Here is a 25,240-nt window from a genome sequence, read left to right as displayed (position 1 = left end):
TGTAGTCATTAGCATACAGTTGTTAACATCTACTCGTTTGCATGCCTTTAGCTCATGGTTACACTTCATGCCACCTAACCATAAATCAGTGACCCACTTGGGCCACCCCTATTCAAAATATCTGGAAATGCCTCTGGTTACCATGGTGACTAAAGTCAGCAATGACATCACGCACTCTACACTCACCCATTTAAAATTATTGAGCCCTTTCAATTCATTCACACTCTCATTTAATTTGGACCGGCCAATTAACCTCACGAGCAAGTTTTTGTGGGAGGAAATCCACACAGGCACAGTGAGATCACGTAAACTCCGCACCGTGGGGCTGCGCGCTAACCAACTAGCCGCCATACCGCTTGTTATTATTCATTTATTTATTTTAATTGTTATTCATAATCATAATAATAACCATATTAATAAGATTAACAACATTAATAACATTTTTTGCTCAGCTATGTTTTACAAAAGCGAATACCTTTTATCATTTTCATTATTCATTATTATTTATATTATTACATGTTTTCATTTATCCATTCATCTATTTATCTGTATTCATGAGGAAAAAATGTTTTTATGTATTTATTCAGTTTTTCTAAATAATTAACAATTTTTTAATTATTTCAATATAAAAAGTTGTTATTTATTTATTTTATTCAAAACTCAACTCGGTGCTGTGAAAAAACTTCTCTCCATTTTAGTGTAATTATTATTATTATTATTGTTATTTTGCTTTTATCAAATGTTAATGACACAATTTTAAAGAACCTTAGATAAAATAAACCACGAGATTTGAATAAGTAATGTAATTTTCTTCTTCTTTTCTTTGCCAAGGCATGTTTGCCATTCTGTAAGTAAAGTATTTTCAATTATCATATTCACTTTTTTCAATATTTGGTGCTCATAACAATATATGATTACCAAAAAACAAATTAAGTATTGATTGATCGATTAATCGAGTCAAGCTCTAAGTCTATCCAACATTACTTGTGTGGAGAAGTGTTTACCGAAGCCAAATGTTAATATAAACAAAAATAAAAACTCACATAAAATGTGATTGGATTTTGGTTGTGGTTTTATTTAGCATTAAGTTAAATATTATTATTATGTGGCAAGTACACAGAGTTTTTTTTTTTTTATCATTTTTTATCAGAAGGAATGTTAGGTCTGACATACTTCCTACCACTAGAGGGCCCAAACCAGGGTTTGAACTGGGCACAGGTGTGGCCAATTATAAACACATGTGCCCAGTTATCCTGAACTCTTTAAAAGGACATTCTGATCATGAAAATCAGTTGTATCGTTGTCATTTCACTTCCACCAAAGCGCCAGGTTTGTTTCCTTTTGCTTCTCATGTCTTATTACTTTTTTGTTTGAATTTTGGTCTTAGATGTTTATGTTCCTTCTGTTTGGGTATTTTATTAATTGTTTAGTGCCCATTTATTTGGTACTTTGGTCCTCATTTTGGAATAAATTCCGCCCTTGTCTTTTAGCACCTAGGTTTTGGCAGTAGCTGGACCCATGTGGGGGTGGCAGGAACTGCAGGCCTAACTAGGAAAACAAAGTTATGGTGCATCCCTATTCGATTTGATTGATTGATAGTCATTTTTTCTCTGTTCATCAAATACAAAGTTACAATACATTCAAAATTAACAACCTTGCTGAAAAATTAAGAAAACAAAGGAAAAGGGGCATCTTATCGTCATTCAAAAAAAAAAAAAGACACAATAAGTGTCCTTAAAAGCTGAAAGTGCAATATTTTCACCATTAGGGATGTGTTAACAATGCCTAACTGAGTTCAAAGAGCCCATTGCGGGTATTTGCTTTTATTTCACATTATCGGGGCGGAACAAACCCCCATAAAGATGGAAAAAGAAGAGTTTATTTCAGCATGCCAAAGAAATAAACAAAAAATGTGAGACTCTGCTGCCATCACCTAGCTTAAAGTCATGATTGCAGCCTCAAATTTTCAAATGACGCACTCCACCTTTTAATAATAAGTCAGATAATAAAAGTAAAATATAATTTTACATCACACCATTCGATTCAAACTAATCACAAACCAAGTAAGATTAAAACATTACAGTTTGTATAATTGATTTTTTAATTTTCCTACTACGTATATTCATGTGTAATTAAATTTGAACAGTAAGAACAAGGATTGATATTTGTTTTTCTGCCATTCAACACTTCTGAAAGTATATTTTATTCAGTGAATTACCAAATGTAGGATTTCGTATTTTTTTAAAATATAATTTGCATATATTTGTCAGGGTCTGGCACGTCTCTGTCCACCAGAGGGCGCTTAATCAGTTTGTAATTAGGACAGATGTGTCCAATAAAAACATACAAAATGCTACGTTTATTTATTTACCCCAATTTTGGCTGACCTGTCAGTTTAGGTTTTTAAGGTTATGTTGGTATTATGCCCCCTCATATCTTTCAAATTTAATTTTCCCCTATGTTCCTGCTTAGAGCCTTTGCCTGGAAAATGCTGGTTTACTAGTGATCTCAAGAGCCAAGAAGAAATCCTCAGGTTCGAGAGCATTTTCCATTCAAGCTGTGAAATGCTCTGCCCACTGATATTCCATCTGCAACCTCAATGCAAGTGTTTAAGTCTTGGCTTAATACCCAATACTATTCAATAGCTTATGGATGATATAACCTTGAGGAAGCTATCAACCAAACATTGTTATTCCCAATCTTTCCTGTTGATGACATCTGTGTATTGTCTGTAAATCCTATGAGACTTCTTGTGATTAAGGGCTATACAAAAAACATGACTTGACTATATAACAAAATAGTGATTAGAGATCTTGTATCAGAATTGTCAGACGCCACTGCCTGTCAATGCTAATGTCCGGCTCATCGCTAAAGAGCGGAAAAGCGCTTTACACCAAAAAACAGTGACCACATGATAAAAGTGCTGTATCTTAGATCAGAAGGCTTCTCCTGCAACTGGTCACCATAGAAAACAGGTTATTTAGTGTGAGGGAGCAAACCCCTACCCAAAAAATGGCAGGAAATAGTGCCTTAAGACCCTAGTGTTTAAGGGACCCATGAAACTGGATATCATGTTGTGTATGGGTAAAAAAAACTAGTATTTCTAGTATTATTAAAGGATTTTATACATTTGACCATAAAAGATTTTATACGATTGACTACAAAGTACATGCATTCAGTTTGATGCAGTGGGGATATTCACTGACTGTGTTTTTATTCAAGGTACATTAGAAGGTTAGGCTGTGTGGAATACATCAGACATATTTCTGATAACAGAATTCCTGTAAGTGCTGACTGAGAAGGGCAGACGTCGAGCGCCACTGGTATGCAAAGATTGCTGAGCCCAGCCCTCATGCGAGGGGAAGACCAATAAGCGAAAGCTAACGTTAACTACAGATGACACATAGCACATAGCCAATGGGATGTCTTTTCTTTGTTTGTGAAATGTATAAATGTTTGGGGGCAACTGGGAGGAGACCGCGGTTTCCTGTTGATAAACTTAGGTCTTAGTTTGGAACAATAAACATCCGCCCCGTGTGATCCTTCTGGTCAATTCTCTCTCAAAAAATGAGCGCGCATAATTGTTGGATGAATGTGGGTCGTGCTTGGTTAATGGAGTCGGATAACTAATTTGAACAATTTGGTTAACGGTACATTTCAATAAGAGAAAATTCCCAACATTATATATTACAGTGGGGCTAATAAGTATTTGACCAACTACCAACTGTGCAAGTTCTATTTAAGAGGCCTGAAATTGTCAACACGGGTAAACCTAAACCATGAGAGACAGAATGGGGAAAAAACCAAATTCACATTTTTGGACATTTAAAGAATTCATTTCCGAATTAGAGTATCTGGAATTTGGTCAACTACAAGCAAAATGTCTGGCTTTCAAAAATTTCTAACTTCTAACGAGGTGTAATTGGCGCCACTCGTTACCTGTATTAATGGCACCTGTTTAAATTCATTATCGGTATAAAATACACCTGTCCAAAACCTCAAGAGTCTTTAAACTCCATCATGGCCAAGACCAAAGAACTGCCGAAAGACACCAGAGACAAATTGTAGACCTGCCCCAGGCTAAATCTACAATAAAGACATAAAATATGGGAGACATAATTAGATAATGGAACACATACAATACCACTGATCACCTCCCTCGATCTTGGGCTCCATGCAAGATCTCACCAGTGGCTTCAAAAATGTAAGAATTGTAAGCAAAAACCCCAGAACCACACGGTGGAATGTAGTGAATAGCCTTTAAAGAGCTGGAACCACAGTAACAAAGGCTATTAGTAACCCATTGCTAGTATACGTTCTGGCCGACTAGAGCACATTTGAATGATCCAGAAGAGGAAACAGAGTGTGTTATGGTCAGATGAAACATAAATACAACTTTTTGGTATAAACACAGGTTTTCGTGTTTAAAGGAGAAAAAAATACTGAATTACATTCAAATAACGCCATACCGACTGTTAGGCATTGGCGTGTTTTTTTTGGTTTTGGGCAAAATGACTAGGACAACTGATCTGTGTAAAGAAAAGAATAGATGGGGCCATGTATAGAAAAGTTTTGAGTATAAATCTTCCATTAGCAAGGGCATTGAAGATGAGACGTGGCTGGTTCTTTTGACACGACAATGATCCCAAATACACAAACAGGGCAAAAAAGGAGTGGCTTTTAAGAAGCATTTCAAAGTCCTGGAGTGGCCTAGCCAGTCCCTGGATCTCAACCCCATTTAAAATCTTTGGAAGTACAGTAAACCTCGGATAAGTCGGATCCAGATGGACCGGTCATTTTCATCCGACTTATCCGAGGATCCGACTTATCCGAGGTCGCAAAATTTCGAACTAAGAAGAAATTTAACTCTTAGAAAAGTGCATACTTGTATATGTAAAATGAAATACCAAGCAATGATATCTTGTAACATGAACGTGATTTATTATCAAAAAAGTTCTTAAAATGAACATGAACATGGTTGATATGAACTATGGTTAATAATACACATGATCATTTACCCTCTGCCTTTTAGCGGTCGGAGCTCTAAAATCTGTCGCACACATATCTTTTATCTTCTTCTTGCTTTTCAGAATGTCGCTCAAAGTTTGAGGGCTCATTCCAAACTTCGCCGCGATGTCTTTTTGCTTCATGTGCTGATTCTTTTCTTGGAATTCAATGATAGCGAGCTTTTCTTCATACGTTCTAGTCTTGAGACTCCTGCCTTTGGTTTTAGAACTTGAGGCCATCGCCACACCGTAGACCGCACAGACCGCAAGGAAGTCCAAAGAAATTCACACAAATTCAATTTGAATGCTAGCACTACTGTAATAAGAAACAATGGGATTATGATTACGAGGCTTTGTTCTATGACCGCGTGCTGTGATTGAGAGTGCTATCATTCAACACTGAGGAGGAGTTTGATGAATAGCCTCTGCCAATCACGGAACGCCACGTCACATCAAGAAATCTTCCCGGAAAATCTGGGAGGGGTGAAAATCTTCCCGGAAAATCTGTGAGGAGTGAAAATCTTCCCGGAAAATTCCATCGCTTACTGCCACTGGAGGCTGAAATTTAGAGCATTTGGGAGATGTCCTAGGCGACCTGATACCGATCCGACTTATCAGAGGCGAAAACCATTAAAAAGGGTCAATTGTACGGAAAAATCCATCCGACTTAGGCGAGGATCCGACTTATAAAATCCGACTTATGCGAGGTGTAATACTACAGAAAAGCCTAGAGAACAAACGTTCCACGCAATTTGTCCGACTTATCCGAGAATCCGACTTATGCGAGTCCGACTTATCCGAGTTTTACTGTAGTTGAAAGTCTGTGTTGCTCAACGGCAGCCCCAAAACATCACTGCTCTATAGGAAATCTGCATGGCGGAATGGGCCAAAATAACCGCAAAATTGTTTAAAAAGCTTGCTAAGAGTTACAGGAGACGTTTGGCCTCCGTAAAGGGTACATAGCAAAATGTTGAGATGAAGTTTTGGTATTGACCAAATATTTATTTTCCATCATGAGCTGCAAAAAGAGTCCTTAAAAATAAAAAGATATCCTGTTTCTTTTTCTACTATCTCTGATGGTTGAGGTGAAACTATGTTGACAATTCCAGGCCTCTCTGATATTTTCAAGTAGGAGAACTTGCACAATTAGCCCCCACTGTGTTTCTCATTTATTTTGCACTAAAACATTTCAGCGTTTCTTCAACCGACCGAAAGGAACCTCGAAGCGAGCATCCAGCAGCAATTGGTGCAGAGTTGGCTTGGCGGTCCCGAAGATCTTGTTGTCCCGCATCAGGACCTCCGAGTCCAGGCAAGTCCATTCTCCGGGACCCTCCTAAAACACATTTGACGCAATCGAATTTTAAATAGAATCAAGCTAAATTGTCTTTCTTGTCTCCGTTACCTCGTTGGACTGAGGAATGTGTTCCAGCGATAGAAGTGCTGTGCCTAATAAAGTGTCCCATATCAAACCCTTGTTCCAAAGTTCTGCCACCAGGCCCGAATCGTCATGGCCGATCTCACTGCAAACACATAAAAATCAACGTTTAGAACAGTGGCTTTGCTTTCATCATATTTAAGTTGAGATGCTCTGTGAGTGTATTTTATGTTTGATAGCTCTGGCCTAGTGATGTGCTTCTCTGTCCGAATCCCTGAGGCATGTGCCGAGTATTTCAGATGAGTGGTTCATGAACCGCGAGTCGAAGTGTGTGTTGATGACGTAAGCTGTGACTTTTTGAGCCCTGGAAGCGGGTGTTCCACATGACGAATTCAGGGAATAATTCGCTATCATTGAGTCAAAACAAAAATGGGAAAATAACGCTATGGAGCCTCCTTAATTTCGCCAGAGTCCCAGAACTTGGGAAAAACTGTCTGACATTGAATGTCATGATTGCTGATTCGGGGCACCTGCGAAGCTCGGAGCGCTGATTGGTTCATTGACTCTTTTAAACCCCCGGCTTACAAGAGGAAGCTGTCAGACCGTGCTGCAAACCTACGCTTTTGCTAGGCCAGCTCCGTACCCTCTGACAATCTCCAGACCTGTTTTCTCCTGCCTGTTACCTGTTGCCGACCTGTATAATCTTACTCCGTGTGGAGTGAGGATAGTCGTGGGAGGCAGGAAAGCTGGTCAATAGGGACAGGGGAGCAAGGGCGGTAACGAGTCCAGGAAAAATGTCAGCAACAAGTATCAGGCAGGAAACGGGTTGATGGCCGGGACGGAAGAGCAGGGCAGAAACGGGTCCAGAAACAGTTCGGCAACAGGTATCAGGCAGAAGAAAACAGGACAGGAGAATGTCGGATAGTATAGATCTTGCATAGGTTCGCAGACAGTCTGACAGCTTCGTCTTGGAAGCCGGGGGTTTAAAATGAGTCGGGGAACCAATCAGGGCAGAGGGCTGTTGGCACCCACAGGGCAGCCGCAAGTGCCCCGAGTCAGTAATCATGACAGATTTGCACATATACCGAGGGCAACACAGTGGAATGCATAAGACATCATTTTGTCGAGAAAGAAATGTCGTGAAATATCGAAACACAAATCACTTTTGTTTAAGATAATTCAAAATAAAGATTCATTTATTTTTCAAGAATTGCAAACAGAAACCATTCTTTAAAACCCCAGTGTGTAATATTCAACCACTAGAACACACTGTATTGTGAGAACAAAACAGTGCTGAATGAGCGCAGCGTAGCAGCAAGATGCCAGATGAACATGGCGGCCACTACCAAGTATGGATTCTGCTATGTAAAAGAAATTTTTCGACTTTTGAATGTTAATAGAAATTAACGGTGGTATGACTATTTTTGGCAGCATGGCGGAGCAGTGGTTAGCTCGTGTGCGGCACAGTTCTAAGGTCTTGGGAACCTCCTGTGTGGGTTCAAATCTACCGGACTTCCTGTGTGGAGTTTGTATGTTCTCCCCGTGCTTGCGTGGGTTTCCTCCGGGCACTCCGGTTTCCGCCCACATTTCAAAGACATGCATTTCAGGTGGAATGGCCAGTCCAAATTGTCCCTAGGTGTGAATAAGCGAGCGAGTCGTCTGTCCCTGTGTGCCCTGCGATTGGCTGGCAACCAGTTCAGGGTGTCCCCTGCCCAATGATTGCCGGGATAGGGTCCAGCACCCCCGCGACCGTACTGAGGATAAGCGGTGCAGCTAATGAGATGAGATGACTCTTTTTTTTTGCACTATGATGACTATTTTTTGCACCAAATGCATATTGCACAAACCCTTACGATACCAAACTGTATGTGACATCCTACATGCCGACATTTCTTGTGTAAATATTGTGTAAATTATAACTAACCTTGTTCTCCTTGTTTTTTAACCTTATCTTTTCTGTTCCTTTATCTTGTTTTGTTTTTTTACCTCATTGTGAATGTGTGAGACTGGAGTGTCATGCCCAATTTCATTGTCACAATATGTTAACCCATTTTTTAACAATGACAATAAAGGTCTATTCTATTCATGTATTGTTGCCTGGTATTTAAATCAATGTTTTTTGTTTTTTACCAAAATAGTTGTTTGTACCACTTGGAAGCACCAAATATTACACGCTGCCCCTTTAATAAATTGGTTTATTTCATTTATCTGTTAACATATTTAATATATTATGTAAAATTAAATACGTCTTTTATTGTACAATTGAAAATAAAACACATGTTTATTTGTACAGAAGGGTTTTATTTATTCAAATAAAAGAATGATCTTTATAAAATTGAAAATAAAATAAATATTTTTACTGTATATTGTTACAAAAGATTTGGAAAATGATTTTAAACGAAAAATATTTTTAAACTATATCGATAGTTGTATTTGTGTATTCAAATCTAAGAATTATCTTATTAAAACAATAAAAAAAAGGATTACTTTTGATATATTTCATAAAAAAACTCATTACGTTAAAAAACTTTTAACTGAAATAATGGCTGTTTTGTATTCATTAGCATATTTAATGTTTTAAAATATTTTTATTTTCACAATAATTTAAAACAGATTTTATTTTATTTTGATTTTTTTACAATGGTTTATGAGTTCATCAATTTATTAAAAAAATAAACTTCCAAATGACGTTAAATTCAGAGGAAACACAATTTTCAACCCGAATTTCCACAATTTTGGCCCAGAAATTGAGTCTGAAACTGAGCAAACCAGATTTGGGCCAAATTTCAACCTCCAAAAGTGAAGCTCGGCAGCATTTTAAGGAGCCGGTTAACCTCAAAAGCAGAGGTGGGAAGAGTACGGCCCGGGGGCCATATGCGGCCCGCCTGGCTTTTTTAACCGGCCTGCAGACAAAAAATGGTCCAAATATAATGAAAATATATTTAATAGCAAATAAAGTACTACTTGTAGAAAGACATTTCTCTGATGCCAACTTTGTCTCTATGTGTGTCTACAACGAAAATACTATTTCAGAAATATTACAAAACCGTGTCAAATTTAGCGCTTACAAAGCAGGACCTAATATATTATTTTGCCTTTATTCTGAAAAATACATACTATTTGAATACTACTAATATGATACAAAAGTACTACTACAGAAATATTAAAACAGAAGTACTACACAAATACAACTCCAGTAATATTACAAAAATACCGTCTCAATACTATAAAACAAAATACTACGAAAGAAATATTACAACAGAACACTACTACACTAATATGATGGTATAAAATACTACAGAAAAATTACAAGAATATTCCTATTAAAACACTGCAGAAGTATTACAAAAATTTGAGGAAAGAAATATTAGAAAAATACTACAAAAATACAACTACAGATCCAAGAAATTCAACTATGAAAATACTACAAGCGTACGACAAAAAATATTACTATGGAAATATTACAAAAATACCACTGCAGAAATACAACAGAAATATGACCATGACAATTCTTCAAAAGTACTTCTACAGAAATACAACTAAAATATCAAGACAGTAATATAATACAACACACTGCAACAGAAATACCACAACATACTAGTAAAGAAATCATATGAAAAAAAACACTAAAATACAACAGTAATACTACAAAAATGCTACAGATATACTAAAACGGTTCTATTGAAATACAACAGAAATACTACAAAAATATTACTGCAGAAAATGTAAAAGTATAGTATAACTACAAAAACATTACACAAATACGACAAAAATCTGACTGCAGAAATACTATAAAAGTATATGTATATTTTAGATACAACTACAGTAATACTACAAAACCAAATATAAAATTTAGTGCTTAAAATAGGGAGAGACCTTATATATTATTTGCATTAACTGTGAGTGTTTCAAAACCAATGTGATGAAACTAATCGATTTAAAAAGAAATATATAGAAAAATAACGTGTCGATGGGGCCCTTGGCCAATATTTTTTAGCCAAGGGCGCAACCACAACCACCCCCCCCCCCACCCCCCACCCCCCATGCATGTTAGCATTTTGTACTGACAACATGAAGTCTTGCTCCCAACATGGCAGGTTTCCTCGAACGGCAACAGTCGTACTCTTCACGTTCTGGACCTTCAGCGTCACGTACGCGTTTAATTTTTCTGCAAAAAAAATATATATATATAATTTAAAAATCACTTTTTTCCACTCCCTTTTTCTTTCTTGTTTTTTGTTTTCTCCTATTTATTTTTAAATCATTTTTTCTCTTTTGTCCACTTTTTTTTTTAATTTCCAGTTATTTTTGCTCTTTCCCCTCATTTTTCCAGATAACATTTTCACCACGGTTTTTACTTTTTTCCATTTGTATTTTTTTCTTCTTTTTCACTCCTTTTTACCTTTTCCCCTATGGTTGCCTAATTTTCCGTTGTCCTTTGTTTTTCCTCCTTTGTTTTCATTTTTACTCTCCTTTTTTTCTCCTTTTTTGATATTTCCCTTTGCCTTTTTTTTTATTTTTCTGTGTTTTTCCATTTCATCCAAATTCTTGTTGTTTTTGTATATTTTTTCCATTATGATTTTATTTTAGCTTTTTTCCTTTTCTTATTTGTTTCCATTTTTTCCATTTTATTCTATTTTTCTTCTTTTCTTCTTTTTTCCTACTTTATCCATTTTCTTTTTTCATTGTTTCCCCTTTTTATTTTTTCCCCGTTTATTTTCCTTTTCACCCCTCCTTTTTCCTTATTGCACTTTTTCCCCCTTTTCCCTATTTTTCCCCCTTTTCTATTTTTCCAAATTTTTGCATTTTTTTCTTTTTTTCCTAATTTAATATCTTGTTTCCCATTTTTATTTGTTTCTATTGTTCTTTCTGTCCTCTTATTTCTTCTTTGTTGTCTTTTTTTTTATACCCCCCTCTTTTTCCTCTTACATTTTCTTTTTTCTTACTTTTTTTCCACTTCTTAGACTTATTTCTCTTTTTGATCTTTTTTCCCTTTTGTCTCTTTTCCCCTTTTTTCAATTTACTTTCGGGCTCAGGAGGTAGAGCGCTCGTCTTGGGATCAAGAGATCGCAGTTCGAATCCCGGCTCCTCCGTGTTACATGTCGAAGTGTCCTTGGGTAAGACACTGAACCCCTAATACCCCCAATAAGCAGGTTAGCACCTTACATGGCTGCACGGCCGCTATTGGGAAATGTGAAGCACACTGTAAAGCGCTTTGGGAAGTCTTGACTTGAAAAGCGCTATATAAATGCAGATCATTTCATTTATCTTCCTTCCTTTCCCCCTGTTTTTTGTTTATGTATTATCATTTTTCCACTTTCCACTCCTTTTTCCCCCAATACCCCTTTTTCTGCCCATTTTTTCTTTTCCCCTCTTTTTCCCCTTCCAAAGATTTCTGGAGCGACTCATTTCCAGGCCAATCATCTCCAGGGAACTCCTTGGCTGTGTTGGGAATGAGATGATTCCCCCCCAAGGCAAGCCAACCTATCACTTATTATCAGAAATCAGATCAAGTTAGCTAAAGTGGAACAACAGACTAGGACACTCCCTTTTTTCTGTCTTTTCTGACCCAACTGCAAATTCATATCACCCAAGACATTTTTCCCCTGCCCACAGAAATTGCTATGAATACAGTAAAGTGCTACAACTAAAAAGGAAAAGAAAATTTGGTGATCTCACCTGGAGGTCCGTGAAGTTTGGCTTTCTTCACTGTGGAGAATAAAATGGCAAATGTTAATTTTTGCATCGCCACATTGCGAACAATGATTCAATTTTAATGTATTTGTCATGTCCTGCACGGTTGTCATGGCGCCCAGCTGGCCCCGCCCCTTGACACCGGCTGACCTGCATTCCCTGATTACTCCTATGGGTACTTAAACGCGCCTTTTGGAACTGCCCTTGGCCATATCGTTGTTTACCCTTGTTGAAAACTTGTTGATACCTGTTTATTCTTGTTTTGCTTGTTGGACTTTGTTGCACTCTGGTGTAACATTCTGAGAGATTCCTGCATGTTCTGTTTGAGTCTGAGAAATACCTGGATTGTAATTTTGCCTGCATTTGAGCCTTTTTGTTTTGTTTTTGGTCCGTTTCTGTGTTGGACAACTTTTCTTTCTCAATTAAAGTGACCGATTGTCTACGCAAATGAGTTCCTACTTCCTGCTTCCTGCCCCGCTTTATGACAGTATTTATTATTTAATTTCACATGTTCAGATTTTTGACTCTTTCTAGGAGATTGATACAGAGGATGGGTTTATGTCTGGCAAGTGCGGCCATGATTTTTGGTTCTGACCCCTCTTCTGATATTACAGCTCCAAGATATTTAAGTTTGGTGACAGGTTCTAGGTCTCTGTGGTTGCTGTTGATGTTTGTTGGGGATACTTTGGGAATGGTTGGTTCTAACTTTTGTTTTTTCCTGTGCTGATTTTTATCCCATACTGGGTTGATGCTTTGTCCTGGCAATCGACCGCATCTCTGAGTTCCTGTTGGTCTATTGCCAATATCGCAGTATTATCAACAAAACTGAGGTTAGTGATATTGTTTCCCCCAATACCTTCATGTTGTAAATCTGTCATTACTTAATCTGATTTGATATATTTTGATTTATCGTTATTATTCTGTCATTATTGCCCTATTTGGAACACCGGTGGCAGCTTGATTGGCGCCAACAGCCCGGACAAGCTGATTGGTGGCCACACCCTTCTTAAGCCCCCGACTGCAGTTCAAACTTTGTCAGATCGTTGCGAGCTGTTGTGTTTCGCTCAGTGAGCGTTCCCGTCCGACTCCGTCCCTGTTAAAACCTGCTTCCTGCCTGATTCCCGTTTTCGACCCGTTTCTGAACCTAACTACGCCTGTTCTGCCTGCCGCCTGCCCACGACCACTATTACGAACTTGACATCACCTCTGATCTCCAGCCCTGGTCAGACGACTTGCCATTCCCGCCTGTCTTCTTCCGACACAGAAGTGTCACTCCCGCCTTGCTCGTTCCCGCTCTCCGCCAGTCTTCAGTTCAAGCAATCAAGCAAGCCTTACTCTCTTTCAATAAAATCTGAGAAACGCATGCAATAGAGTCCTGTGTCCGTTCTGGTCTGTGACATATTCATTTATTCATTCATTATCTGCACTGCTTATCCTCAGTAGGGTCGCGGGGGCACTGGAGCTCGTCTCAGCTATCACCAGGCAGGGGACACACTGAACTGGTTGTCGGACAGTCGCAGAGCACACAGACAATTTGCTTGCTCATTCACACCTAGGGACAATTTGGACCGGCCAATTAACCTGACATGCATGTTTTTGGAATGTGGGAGGAAACCCACACAAGCACAGGGAGAACATGCAAACTCCACACAGGAGGTTCGATCTCATGACCTCAGAACAGTGCCACACACGCGCTAACCACTGCGCCGCCCTCATCATTATTAATTGGATTTTATTTTATTCTATTTAAATGTATTTGTCATTATCTTATACTATGAACCTTTGTTTTAACTTTAAACTGATTTTAATCTATCATTATATAATTCAATTTTATCTTATCTCATTATTATTTGTATTTTAATTTATTCTATTTAAACCTGTTTATTTTTGTATAGTTTTATTTTAATTTATTTTTATCTATTTATTATTATTATAATATAAATAATTTATTCTAATTAAATTTGTAAATTATTTTTAGATGTATTTTATTTTAATTAGTTGTAATTTTATTTAATTTATTATAATTTTATTATTTTTGCTCCACTGAAATCTTTGATATTATTAATTTTGGTTTCATTTGTATTTAGCCTAGATGGTAGGGCGCCCGCTTTGAGACTGGGAGGTCGCTGGTTCGCGCCTCGGCCGAGTCATACCTAAGACTTATAACATTGGTAAAATGGCGGCGCCCTCTGTTGGCTGCGGCTGCATCGGCTCGCTACAACGGGTCAGGTGTATCGACATTTCGTTCTGTGTACATTGTTACAAAGAATGACAATACAAAGGAAATTATTATTATTATTATTTCATTTTCTTCCTTTATTTATTAATACATTAAATAATTTGTGTTTTTTTCTATTTCAATAATTCTTTTATTTTGATTCTATTTGATGTTTACTTTTGTGTGTGTATATATATATATATATATTCGTTCTGTGTACATTGTTACACAGAATGACAATACAAGGAAATTATTATTATTATATATATATATATATATATATATATATATATTGCACATTAAATGATTTTGATTTGATGTTGTGAATAATTTTCTCAAAGAGCGTTTAAGTTTTTTTCATACATTTTTTACTCAACACTGCCACTTCTGGCGATTAGCAGAACTGCAGCCTTTGACTGAAGCTTGCACAATCATAGTAATTAGATAAAATCGACAATTTTTCATTTGAAAATGTCTGAATTGTGAAATCAAGGGTACAAATTTGAAAATTGAATTTGAATGACTCCAAATCGTGTTTTTATGACATTTAATCAAGTAAGCGGCAGCTTTTTCTTTTAAATTATATTGTATTTTGTACCGACTGAGAAAATGTTAATATTTTTCAGATTTTGTTTTTTTAGCTCTATCCCCCAGCCTTGTTTCTATTTTCAAGTTTCCTTTATCACGTTTTTTTCTAATAAAAGACATCCTCCCAAGCCTTGCAAATTCCACATGACATTTTAATGTGACATTTATTGCTAATTAAAGCTAACAAGATTAGCTAACCAAGCTTTCCGCACAAATACGCTTCGACATTTTATTCAATCACCAGGAAACCCTGTACATTGTAAAAGTGTGTTTTGCGGTTGGGAATTCATCTTAAAATACTGTTAAACAGTCAAACATGGCTAATAGCTACAGCTAATGCCGTCAACGCAGCTAGCTTCCCTAATATTAGTTTATGTAACATTCAAATTAAATCTAATTGATGTATTTATTGGTATAAAGTAATAATTCAGGTCACAGTTGCTATCAAACTTCAATAGTAGCGTTTTGTTTTATTTTCAGCAGGCAGTTAGCTGTCTATGTACGGTATATGCTCTAACGAGCTAGCTAGCTAGTCACAAGTATTCTGTTGAATTGTGAGAACTTGAACTGTTCAGTAAATCAAATATTAATTTGTTGCTTGGTAAGAAGTAGCTAATTAGCACGTGTCAGTAAAAGTCAGGTATATTGGTTCTTTGGTTGTCCAGGTGGTTTGTTGGAGATCAAGCTAGCTTAGCAAGTGGCTAACTCGAAAGGTAGAATGGTGCCTCAGTTGAAAATATAAATCTATATTATAAATCAGTAAAAATCAACTACATTGTTTGCTCAGTTTTCCAAGGTTTTGTTTCGCATAAGGCTAGCTTAGCAAGTGGCAATTTTTTTAAGTCTAAGTTGGTCAATAACCTTTTAGTATTAAGGTTAAGTTGCTAATTTCCATTGGTCAGTAAAACTCAACACATTAGCTTAACAAGTGTTTAATTATTGAAGTCCAGTCCAGCCAATAGATCTTTAAAAGCTTGGTTTAATTGCTACCTAGCATTGTCAAGTAATAATCTGGTGAAGTGGTTGATCAGATGTCCAAGTATTTGCACGGAATCAAGCCAGTTTAGCAAGCTAATTATTAATGTCTAGGCCAGTCAATAGACTTTAGTAGCTAGGTTAAGTCAAAATTTAGCATTGGTCAGTAAAAATCAAGTAAATTGGTTGCTTGCTTCTCCAAGTGGTTTGTTTAGCAAGTGACTATTTGTTAAACTAGTTCAGTCAACAGATCTTTAGGAGTTAGATTAACGCGTTAATTAGCATCGGTCAGTAAAAATCAACTAATTTGGTTGCATCCAGATAGCTTAGCAAGTGGCTAATTATTGAAGTTCAGGTGAGTCAATATCCCTTTAGTACGTAGTTTAAATTGTGAGTTGGCGTTGGAGTAAAAATCAACTACATTATCTTAGCAACTGGCTAGTTATTAATGCCAATTGCTACTTAGCATTGTCAAATAATAATCTAATAAATTGGTTGATCAGGTGTCCAAGTATTTGTTGGAATCAAGCTAGTTTAGAAAGCTAATCATTAACGTCTAGACCAGTCAATAGACTTTAGTAGCTAGGTTAGTAAGGCAACTAGGTGGAGTCGGGCGTCTCATCGACATCACAGGTCAAGGCGGCTAGATTAGCAAGCGCTAAAATCGGGTCAGCAGCGTGCACGTGCTAGCGGTTGTGTGACAGTAAATAGATAATCCCCCTTTAAGCGTTGCGCCGAGGTTAGCAGACCTGCTAACCGGCATGCTCGGCGGGAGCTAGGACAGTTCTAGAAATGTTCTAACGTCGATGCTTGGTCAAAAAAAAAAAAAAAGCGGGAATGTCTGTAATCTGATCATGGAATAAATCATGCATGGGATTAAACGGAATTATGATGTCATATTCTTTAATGCCGGCACGCTACACTATCTCGTCATGCAAATATTGGTCCTTTTTTTTTTCTGTGTGAAATTTAATATCACGCTGAAGGTAATTCGTCCATTTTTGGGTAAAGACTCTCAATAGACTTTAAGACCCCTTCAAGGTCTTCGGGAAAATAGCATCACAGAAAATACTTAGCACACACACACAAGAGAAGCAGATGGCCTCGGGATTACCCACTCGGCCTCCTCCCCCAACACCCCTGAAGCTTACTTCCTTGTTTATCTTATCCTGGTACGATCTCACTTCCGGTTCCACCTGACACTTCCTGGTTTTCATTTTATGGATTGTAATTGTTGTATCGTTTTGTTACTTGGTAAGAAGATACGAATTTAACAGGTAAATCGGTCTTAGCTAGCTGTTACTCGCAAGCATTCTGTCAAGCAAATTGTGAGAAGTTTTTCAGTATTGTAAATGCTATTTTGCTTGGTAAAATGTATGTAATTAGCATTGGTCAGTAAAAATGAGGTACAGCAGTTGTAGCTAGCTAGCTAGCTAGTCAAAAGCATCCTGTTAAGTAAATTGTGAGAACTTTAGTTTTTCAGTATTGTAAATGCCATTTTGCTTGGTAAACTATATCTAATTAGCATTGGTCAATCGAAATCAGGTACAGCAATTGTAGCTAACTAGCAAGCCAGTTAGTCACAAGTACAGTATTCTGTTGAGCAAGTTGTGAGTCATTCACTTTATAGTAAATTAATTTGTAAAAAAGTTCTATCTATCTACCCTGGTCATATCCCTCGAGAGGGGTGACTGACAGCAAGACAAACACGAACAAAAACAAAGAAAATAAAAAAGGGAAAAAAGTAGAAAAAAAAACAAAACTTTTTGGACCATGGTCAACCCAAATGCCCAAACAAGTTAAGCACCTTGGCACCCAAGTTGGTCATGCTTTCGTCCCTCCAGATGAAAGGGGACACAAGAAAGCGGCCAGGTCACTCGGGTCAGGGCGACAACACACTCTTCTGTTCAACAGCAGGGCCCAACAGCTTTCTCTGGTTTACTCCTGCCGCATCATACAGATGCCCAGCCCATCCCTTGGAACACGTCTAAACATTCCACTGTTCTACAACACATCTCCACTCATTCCTATCATTAACAAAAGCTTTAGCTTCCACTACATTCAGACCTCTTTCCTGCAGTGCACTCATAACACCATCCATCCACGACAATCACGGCCTTCCACTTGGTCTCCTTCCATTGACACTGCTCTGTAGATCCTCTTCAACATTCACTCCTCATCCATCCTCTCGAAGTGTCTAAACCAACCAAGTACTCTCTTTTCCACACACTTCCTCAGTTCCACGAATACTCCAGTTCTGTCTCTCACAATTTCATTTCTCAATCTATCCAATCTTGTTACTCTTAACATGCTCCTCAAACACTTAATCTCAAAAACGTTTAATTTCTCAAATCTGCGTTCAGGCTCCATACTCTGCACCATACAAGACAGTCGGCACAATTACACGCTCATACAATACCCTCTTCACATCCATACTCAAACTCTTGTTGCTCATGACTCTCCCCAGAGCACCCAAAACCTTGCTTCCTTGAATCACTCTGTGCAATACCTCGCACTCCATTCCACCAACTGCAGCCACATCACAACCCAAGTACCTAAAGCTTTCAACTTCTTCCAGCACCAGTCCATGCAAACTTATTTCTAACGCCATGCCCACTCCATCACGTGAACACTTCATCACCTTACTCTTCCCAACATTGACACATAACTTACGCCTATCACACACTCTTCCAAACTCCATTACCAACCTTCTCAATGTTTACTCAGAATCAGCCACAAGCGCTGTGTCATCTGCAAACAACAACTGACTTACCTGCCACACTGTCCCACTGTTGTCCATCATCTCTACACCTCTCCCAAATACTCTTGCATTCACCTCTCTCACCACACCATCCATGTACACATTAAACAGCCATGGTGACATCACACACCTGTCTCACACCAGTCAACACAGGGAACCACGCACTTGTCTCACTCCCTACTCTTACACATGCTCTGCTGTTCATGTAAAAACTCTTCAATGCTTCCAACAACTTTCCACCCACTCCATACATTACCATCACTTGCCACAACGCCTCTCTATCAACTCTTTCATACGCCTTTTCCAACTCCATGAAAGCCAAATAAACATCCTTCCCTTTTGCAAAATATTTCTCACACACCTGTCGTACTGCAAACACGTGATCCACACATCGTCCTCCTTTACTGAAACCACTCTGCTCCTCCATCACCACCTCATTTGTTCTTTCTCTCACTCTCTTAATCAACTCTTCCATACAGCTTACCCGGCACGGACAACAAACTGATACCTCTCGAATTGCTACTTTCATACTTATCACCTTTACCCTTATACAATTGAACCACACACGCACTACACCAATCAACAGGAACCACACCACTTAAAAAGCATACATTCAACAAGCGTACTAACCAGTCAATCATAGCTGTGCCACCTTTCTTCAAGCATTCAGCAGTACAACCATCCAACGCAGGTGCCTTCCCCCCTTTCATTTCTTTCACCGCCTCTTGCACCTCCCATGTTTCCACAGGCTTCACATTTAAATCACCCAACACGGGCGTTCTCCCCATACCACTGATTGCCTCGACTCTCACTTCTCTCCCATCCTCCACATTTAGCAACCCCTCAAAATACTCTGCCTATCTCGTCCTGACTGCACTACCACTAAATACTACCGCTACTGAGCTTATGTTTCACTTTCTCTTCCTTTCCAGACTCGCTCTTTCTTACGCTTTTCACTTCTTTCCAGAACACTTTTCTCCTTTCCTCAAAGTTCACTCCTATCTTTTGACACGATTCATCATTTGCTTTCCTTTTCGCTCCTTCCACTGCCACTTTTACCAACCTTTTCTTCACTTTATTCCTTTCATACGCATCACCACTCTTATCTTGCAGCCACTCCTCAAAGGCACGTCTCTTTTCCGCCACAGCCTCTGATACCTTATCATTCCACCATTCACTTCCTTTCTTAATACCTCAACCAACTTTTCTCATTCCACACACTTCTTTTGCACTCCTCAACACTGCCTCTTTAAACCACTTCCATTCCATTTCCACACTCTCCACTTCTCTTCTACTAATCAGTTCATACTCTTCCCCTATCCTCTCTTTAAACTCTCCTTTTCTGCCTTTTTCAAGGGACATTTTCACCTCTTCCCTTACACTCTTCTTATAAAAAAGTTAAGTAGCTAATTAGCATTGGTCAGTAAAAAACAAGTCAATTAGTTGCACAGTATAGAGAATAGGAAAGATGATGAAAAAAGCACACATTACGATGCGGTTGTTCCGGTTTGCCGACATTTTTGTTTCCGTCGCCACGAGGAAACATTTGGCACCTTGAAAACGTGTCATGATGGTGTTTTTGTCACAAGCTCACAAAAAAGGTACAGATTACTTTAATGTGGAGGGGATGGCGGGCTCAGCTGCAGTCTCACTAGCCCGTAACGCACTTGTCTATCCAGCCTTGGGCAACCGTCATGCGGAAATGACAAAAAACGCCGCCAGCTCTACACAAACCATTCAGAAAATGTCATAGGCTCGATAAAAAATAAATAATTGTTACCGGATAGTGTACAGGAACAGAACAAGGAATTTATTAGGATCTTCAGAAATCAAATACATCGAAGTTATTCTAACACAGGCTTGACTACACATTCCTGCCACGAGATGCTGAAGCAAGTATCTAAATGAACAAAAAACAAAATGAGATTGAGAATATGTGGGAACTCTAATTCGCTCAAACTTAACAAAACATGAAAACAGAGGTAGAGCGCTCGTCTTGGGATCAAGGGATCCCAGTTCGAATCCCGGCTCGTCCGTGTTACATGTCGAAGTATCCCTGGGTAAGACACTGAACCCCTAATACCCCCAATAAGCAGGTTAACGCCTTACATGGCTGCAAGGCCGCTATTGGGAAATGTGGAGCACATTGTAAAGCGCTTTGGGAAGTCATTGACTTGAAAAGCGCTATAGAAATGCAGATCATTTCATTTCATTTCAATATAAGTAGCGAGGAGGCCATGTGGGAACACAAACTCCATCAAACTGAACAAAATGTGAAAGAGGAAAAAGCATATGTTTGAATACTAAATCTGATTGAACAAAACATAAAAGGAGGCAATAGAGGATATATTGAAACAGTAACTAACTAGAGAACGGACATGAAAGGAAAACAAGGCAGAATATGGACAAACCCAAACTAACTATAACTGAACTAAACATGATAGTTAGACAACACAAGGTGTGCTTGAGTACCAACTGGTCCTAACAGAACAAAACACTTAAGAAATGCCACAGGTAACATGCTCACGATAGGATAAAACAACTACATAATGTCCCAACATCAACCGGCTCTAAAAGAACAAAACATGAAAAGGATAAATACAAGATGACAAAGAGAGCCAAGACGACGATTACAAAAATATAATGTTGGAATACTAATTGGATATAACTGAACAACACATAAAAGTAGGAAGTCAGAGAATATGTTGGAATTTTAAGTAGTTCCAAAGAACAAAACATGTGAGAGGAAACAAGAAACATTCCTACATAATAATAATAATAATTTCCTTGTATTGTCATTCTGTGTAACAATGTACACAGAACGAAATGTTGATTGCACCTAACCCGTTGTAGCGAGCCGATGCAGCCGCAGCCAACAGAGGGCGCCGCCGACCACTTTTTAAGTCTTAGGAATGACTCGGCCGGGGCGCGAACCACCGACCTCCCAGTCTCAAAGCGGGCGCCTTACCATCTAGGCTACTGAGCTGGTTACATATGAACAGAACATCAATAGGGACACTGCGACAACAACACCAAAACATTTTCGATTGTTCTCAGCTCAGGGATGCTGCTGGAAATGTGAATTTCCCTTCGGGGATGAACAAAGTATCTATCTATCTATCTATCTATTTAATCCAGGTACACTAACTAGATGTAACTAAACAAAACATGAAAATTGAAATTCAGTATATGTTAAAACACAAAATCTAACTAAACACTAAAGAAATAAAGACAACACAGGATATGTTGTAGTACAAACTAACTCTAACGGAACAAAAATAAGCAATATGGACTACACAGAACATGTCAAGACACTAAACAACTGAACAAAACGAAAAAGGATAACAATGCAAGATATGTTGGAACTCTAAATGAAAAGAACATTGAATAAGGGAATACAGGAAGTGTTTGAACAATAACTAAGAACAAAACATAAAAATAGGACAAGGCAGAATATGTATGTTACATGTCGAAGTGTCCTTGGGTAAGACACTGAACCCCTAATGCCCCCAATAAGCAGGTTGGCGCCTTGCATGGCTGCACGGCCGCTATTGGTGTGTGAGTGTGTGAGTGAATGGGTAAATGTGAAGCACATTGTAAAGCGCTTTGGGAACTCTTCATTGACTTGAAAAGCACTATATAAATTAGATCATTTCATTTCATGTACAAACACAAACAAACTATAACTGAGCAAAACATGAACGTTATATATAACGAGAAGTACACACTGATACTAACTGAACAAAAAACCAAAGCGGACACGGGGAACATAGTGAACAACACATAAAAAAATAGGATGATGTGCAATATATTTGTTCCAACATGGAAGGAAATATGGAAAAGAGGCGAAACAAGAACATTGACTACAACGAGAGGGCCATGACATAAAGAAAACAACATGAAACATGACGCAGGCACACTGACTAGTTGTATCTGAACAGAACATGAAAGGAAGAAAAAAATAATATACGTTGAATGAAAAAACAATCCGAACAACGCGGGACATGTTAGAAACACTAACCAAACTGAACAAAAACAAGGAAGGATAACATCAACGGATATGTTGGAACACTTAGTCTAACTGAACAAAACATAAAGGGAAGAAATTGCAGGATATGTTGGAATACTAGCTCTAACTGAACAAAACTTGTAAGGAAGACATAGCAGGATATATACGCACACTGATACGGCGAACGTAGCTAACATTAGCATTGGCTTAAAGTGCCTATAGCGCACCTTTTTCCAATTATTTTGTTTTTACGAACACGTGGTTGCGAGGCCTTTGCTGATTACGTCATCAAATACGAGAGACTAAAACTTGTCAATGAATTTAAAAAAAAATGAAAAAAAAACGATAAAGAAAGTACAATCACATTTTCTGTAATGCCGGCGTGCGAGATTTACTTTTACTTTTTTATTTATTTTTGCGCTACTAAAGACATCCCAAAAAGGGGGTGGAGGGGATATAATTTGCATATTAACTCACAATTGCGGGTTACGTTTTTAAAAGCGTCGGTGACCATACGATGCTGCAGTGGGCGTGAAGCCCGATTTTCACTTTAAAAAAAAATTAAATAATTTGCATTTACCTGAATTATCATGTTACGACATATATATTGAAATGATTGAAATCACATAACACGAGTTCCTTTTACGACGTTGCCAACTTGGGATCACTTTAGAGACTATCTGAATTTATTGCTTAACACTTATAAGCGAATATTTCGGTGTCTGAAAAATACCTTATACACATATTTTGATTTAATTTATTTTGAAAGTGTGCACACTCACCTCTGACACAAAGAAGCGACATTTTCCTCACTTTTTTAGCCCACACTTGTTACTTGTTGCACCGCCACGCACTTTGAGGTCCCCCACGCGGTGTGGGATAAAAATAACAGTGAAAAAAAGAAAAGAAAATGAAAAAACATGTTCGCTTTTTCTTCTGGCTTGCCTGACACAGCGTGTGTGTCGCGCATGCACGCTGACACACGCGCGCAAACGATTAAAAAGGAGGATCAAATCCGAAGGGCGTGTGTTGTGTTCACAGAACTCCGGATTTTCAAATATCAATTTGTTTTTGCACAGTTAATATGTACTGTACATTTTATTTTTGTGTCTGTAAACATAGTCCTTGTAAGAAGTAATGTAATTTACATTCAAATGCATTTGAGTTAGAATTGTTTTTAGTGATTTGATGCATTTTTATTTTCAAAATTGTCTTTATTGTCATTAACATAAAATGCAATACATAGAAGAAGAGACTATATTATATGTTGGAACAATAACGAACTAGGGACAAAACAAGGCAGAATGTGTACTGACTAGATCTGAACTAACTAAGGACAACATATGGATGGCAGAATATGTTTGAATACTAATTAGATCTAAATGAACAATACAAAAAAGAAAGAAAATGCAGGATTTTTAGGAATACAAACTAGTTCAAAATGTACAAAACATTAAAGAGAGACAATGTGGGATATATTGGAATTGCAACTGAACAAAACATAGGAGACAACGGTACAGAATATGTTGGAAAAATAACTAACTAAGGAACAAAACACTGAAGGAAGACTAAGCAGAATATGTTGGAACACAAACTCGATCTAAATAAACAAAACATAAAAAGAAGAAAACGAAGGATATGCAGGAATGCAAACTAGCTCTAACCGAACAAAACATGAAAGTAGCAACGTGGGATATTTTGGCATTCTAACTCAACAAAACATAGAAGCCAGTAGTGCATAATATTTTGTAACAATAACTAAAGACAAAACATTGAAGGAAGAATAAGCAGGATATGTTGGAACACTAACTCGATTTAAATGAACAAAACATAAAAGGAAGAAAATAAGGGGCATGTAGGAACGCAATCTAGTTTTAACAGTACAAAGAAACAACGTGGGATATTTTGGCATTCTAACTGAACATAACATAGAAGGTCATAGTACAGAATATGTTGGAACCATAACTAAGGACAAAACATGGAAAAATGACAAAGCACTGTATGTTAAAACACAAAATACATCTCGATGAACAAAACACAAAAGGAAGAAAACAAAGGATATGTAGAATTACAAACTATTTCTAACCAAACAAAATATCAAAGGGACAACCTGGGATATGTTGGTATTCTAACTGAACATAACATAGAAGGTGATAGTACAGAATATTCTGGAACCATAACTAAGGACAAAACATGGAAAAAAGACAAAGCAGAGTATGTTAAAACACAAAATACATCTAAATGAACAAACCCAAAGCGGTGTTCTCGTTTGCCCGCGTCCCTGCTTCCTAGAGGCATCATTTTTCCTGGGGACGCATAGTGTCAAATCAACGCGCGTCCCTGGGACGCAACTTTTTTGACACAAAATTGTCATTACTACCCGATACTTTTTTTTTAACAAAGATTGACCACACTCAACTTTTCGTCAAGCAGATACGCCATTGTTGTTTTGGTCTCGCGGTTCGAGATTTCGTCTGCACGCCGATCTCGGCAAACGAGATCTCGTTGCTTCGAGATTACGTCATTGTTGTGGTGGTAGTTGTCGAGTGAAAGAGAAGTATGCCTCCGAAAAATGTTTAGTATTAGGTGAAAATCAACACAAAATTGGGAATTT

At 37.9% G+C, this 25,240-nt stretch overlaps 1 protein-coding gene and 1 long non-coding RNA gene across 2 annotated transcripts in view; one reads left to right on the top strand and one right to left on the bottom strand.

Annotated features, from left to right (window-relative positions):
* The window catches only part of LOC148365207 (protein unc-13 homolog B-like), a 111,848-nt gene extending 88,247 nt beyond the window's left edge, over nt 1-23,601 (bottom strand). Inside the window, exons 1-5 of the mRNA XM_088335695.1 lie at nt 23,409-23,601; nt 12,061-12,090; nt 10,450-10,549; nt 6,409-6,526; nt 6,216-6,339 (exon numbers count right to left, since the gene is read on the bottom strand). Of these exons, the coding sequence (XP_088191821.1) occupies nt 6,216-6,339; nt 6,409-6,526; nt 10,450-10,549; nt 12,061-12,090; nt 23,409-23,430 (394 nt within the window). The 5' untranslated portion in view covers nt 23,431-23,601. The remainder of the gene's footprint in view (nt 1-6,215; nt 6,340-6,408; nt 6,527-10,449; nt 10,550-12,060; nt 12,091-23,408) is intronic.
* LOC148365208 (uncharacterized) lies at nt 1,283-6,475 on the top strand. Its single transcript, XR_015850481.1, has 3 exons — nt 1,283-1,329; nt 2,473-2,601; nt 6,200-6,475. It is a non-coding gene; the product is annotated as an uncharacterized LOC148365208 (long non-coding RNA).
* Nucleotides 23,602-25,240: the final 1,639 nt, after the last annotated feature.

The sequence above is a fragment of the Urocampus carinirostris genome, chromosome 5 (genome assembly GCF_059441175.1).
Source record: "Urocampus carinirostris isolate Australia breed hairy pipefish chromosome 5, RoL_Ucar_1.0, whole genome shotgun sequence".
NCBI classification, from domain to species: Eukaryota; Metazoa; Chordata; class Actinopteri; order Syngnathiformes; family Syngnathidae; genus Urocampus; species Urocampus carinirostris.
The sequence above is the reverse complement of the archived record's forward strand: the minus strand, read 5'-3'. Positions and strand labels throughout refer to the sequence as shown.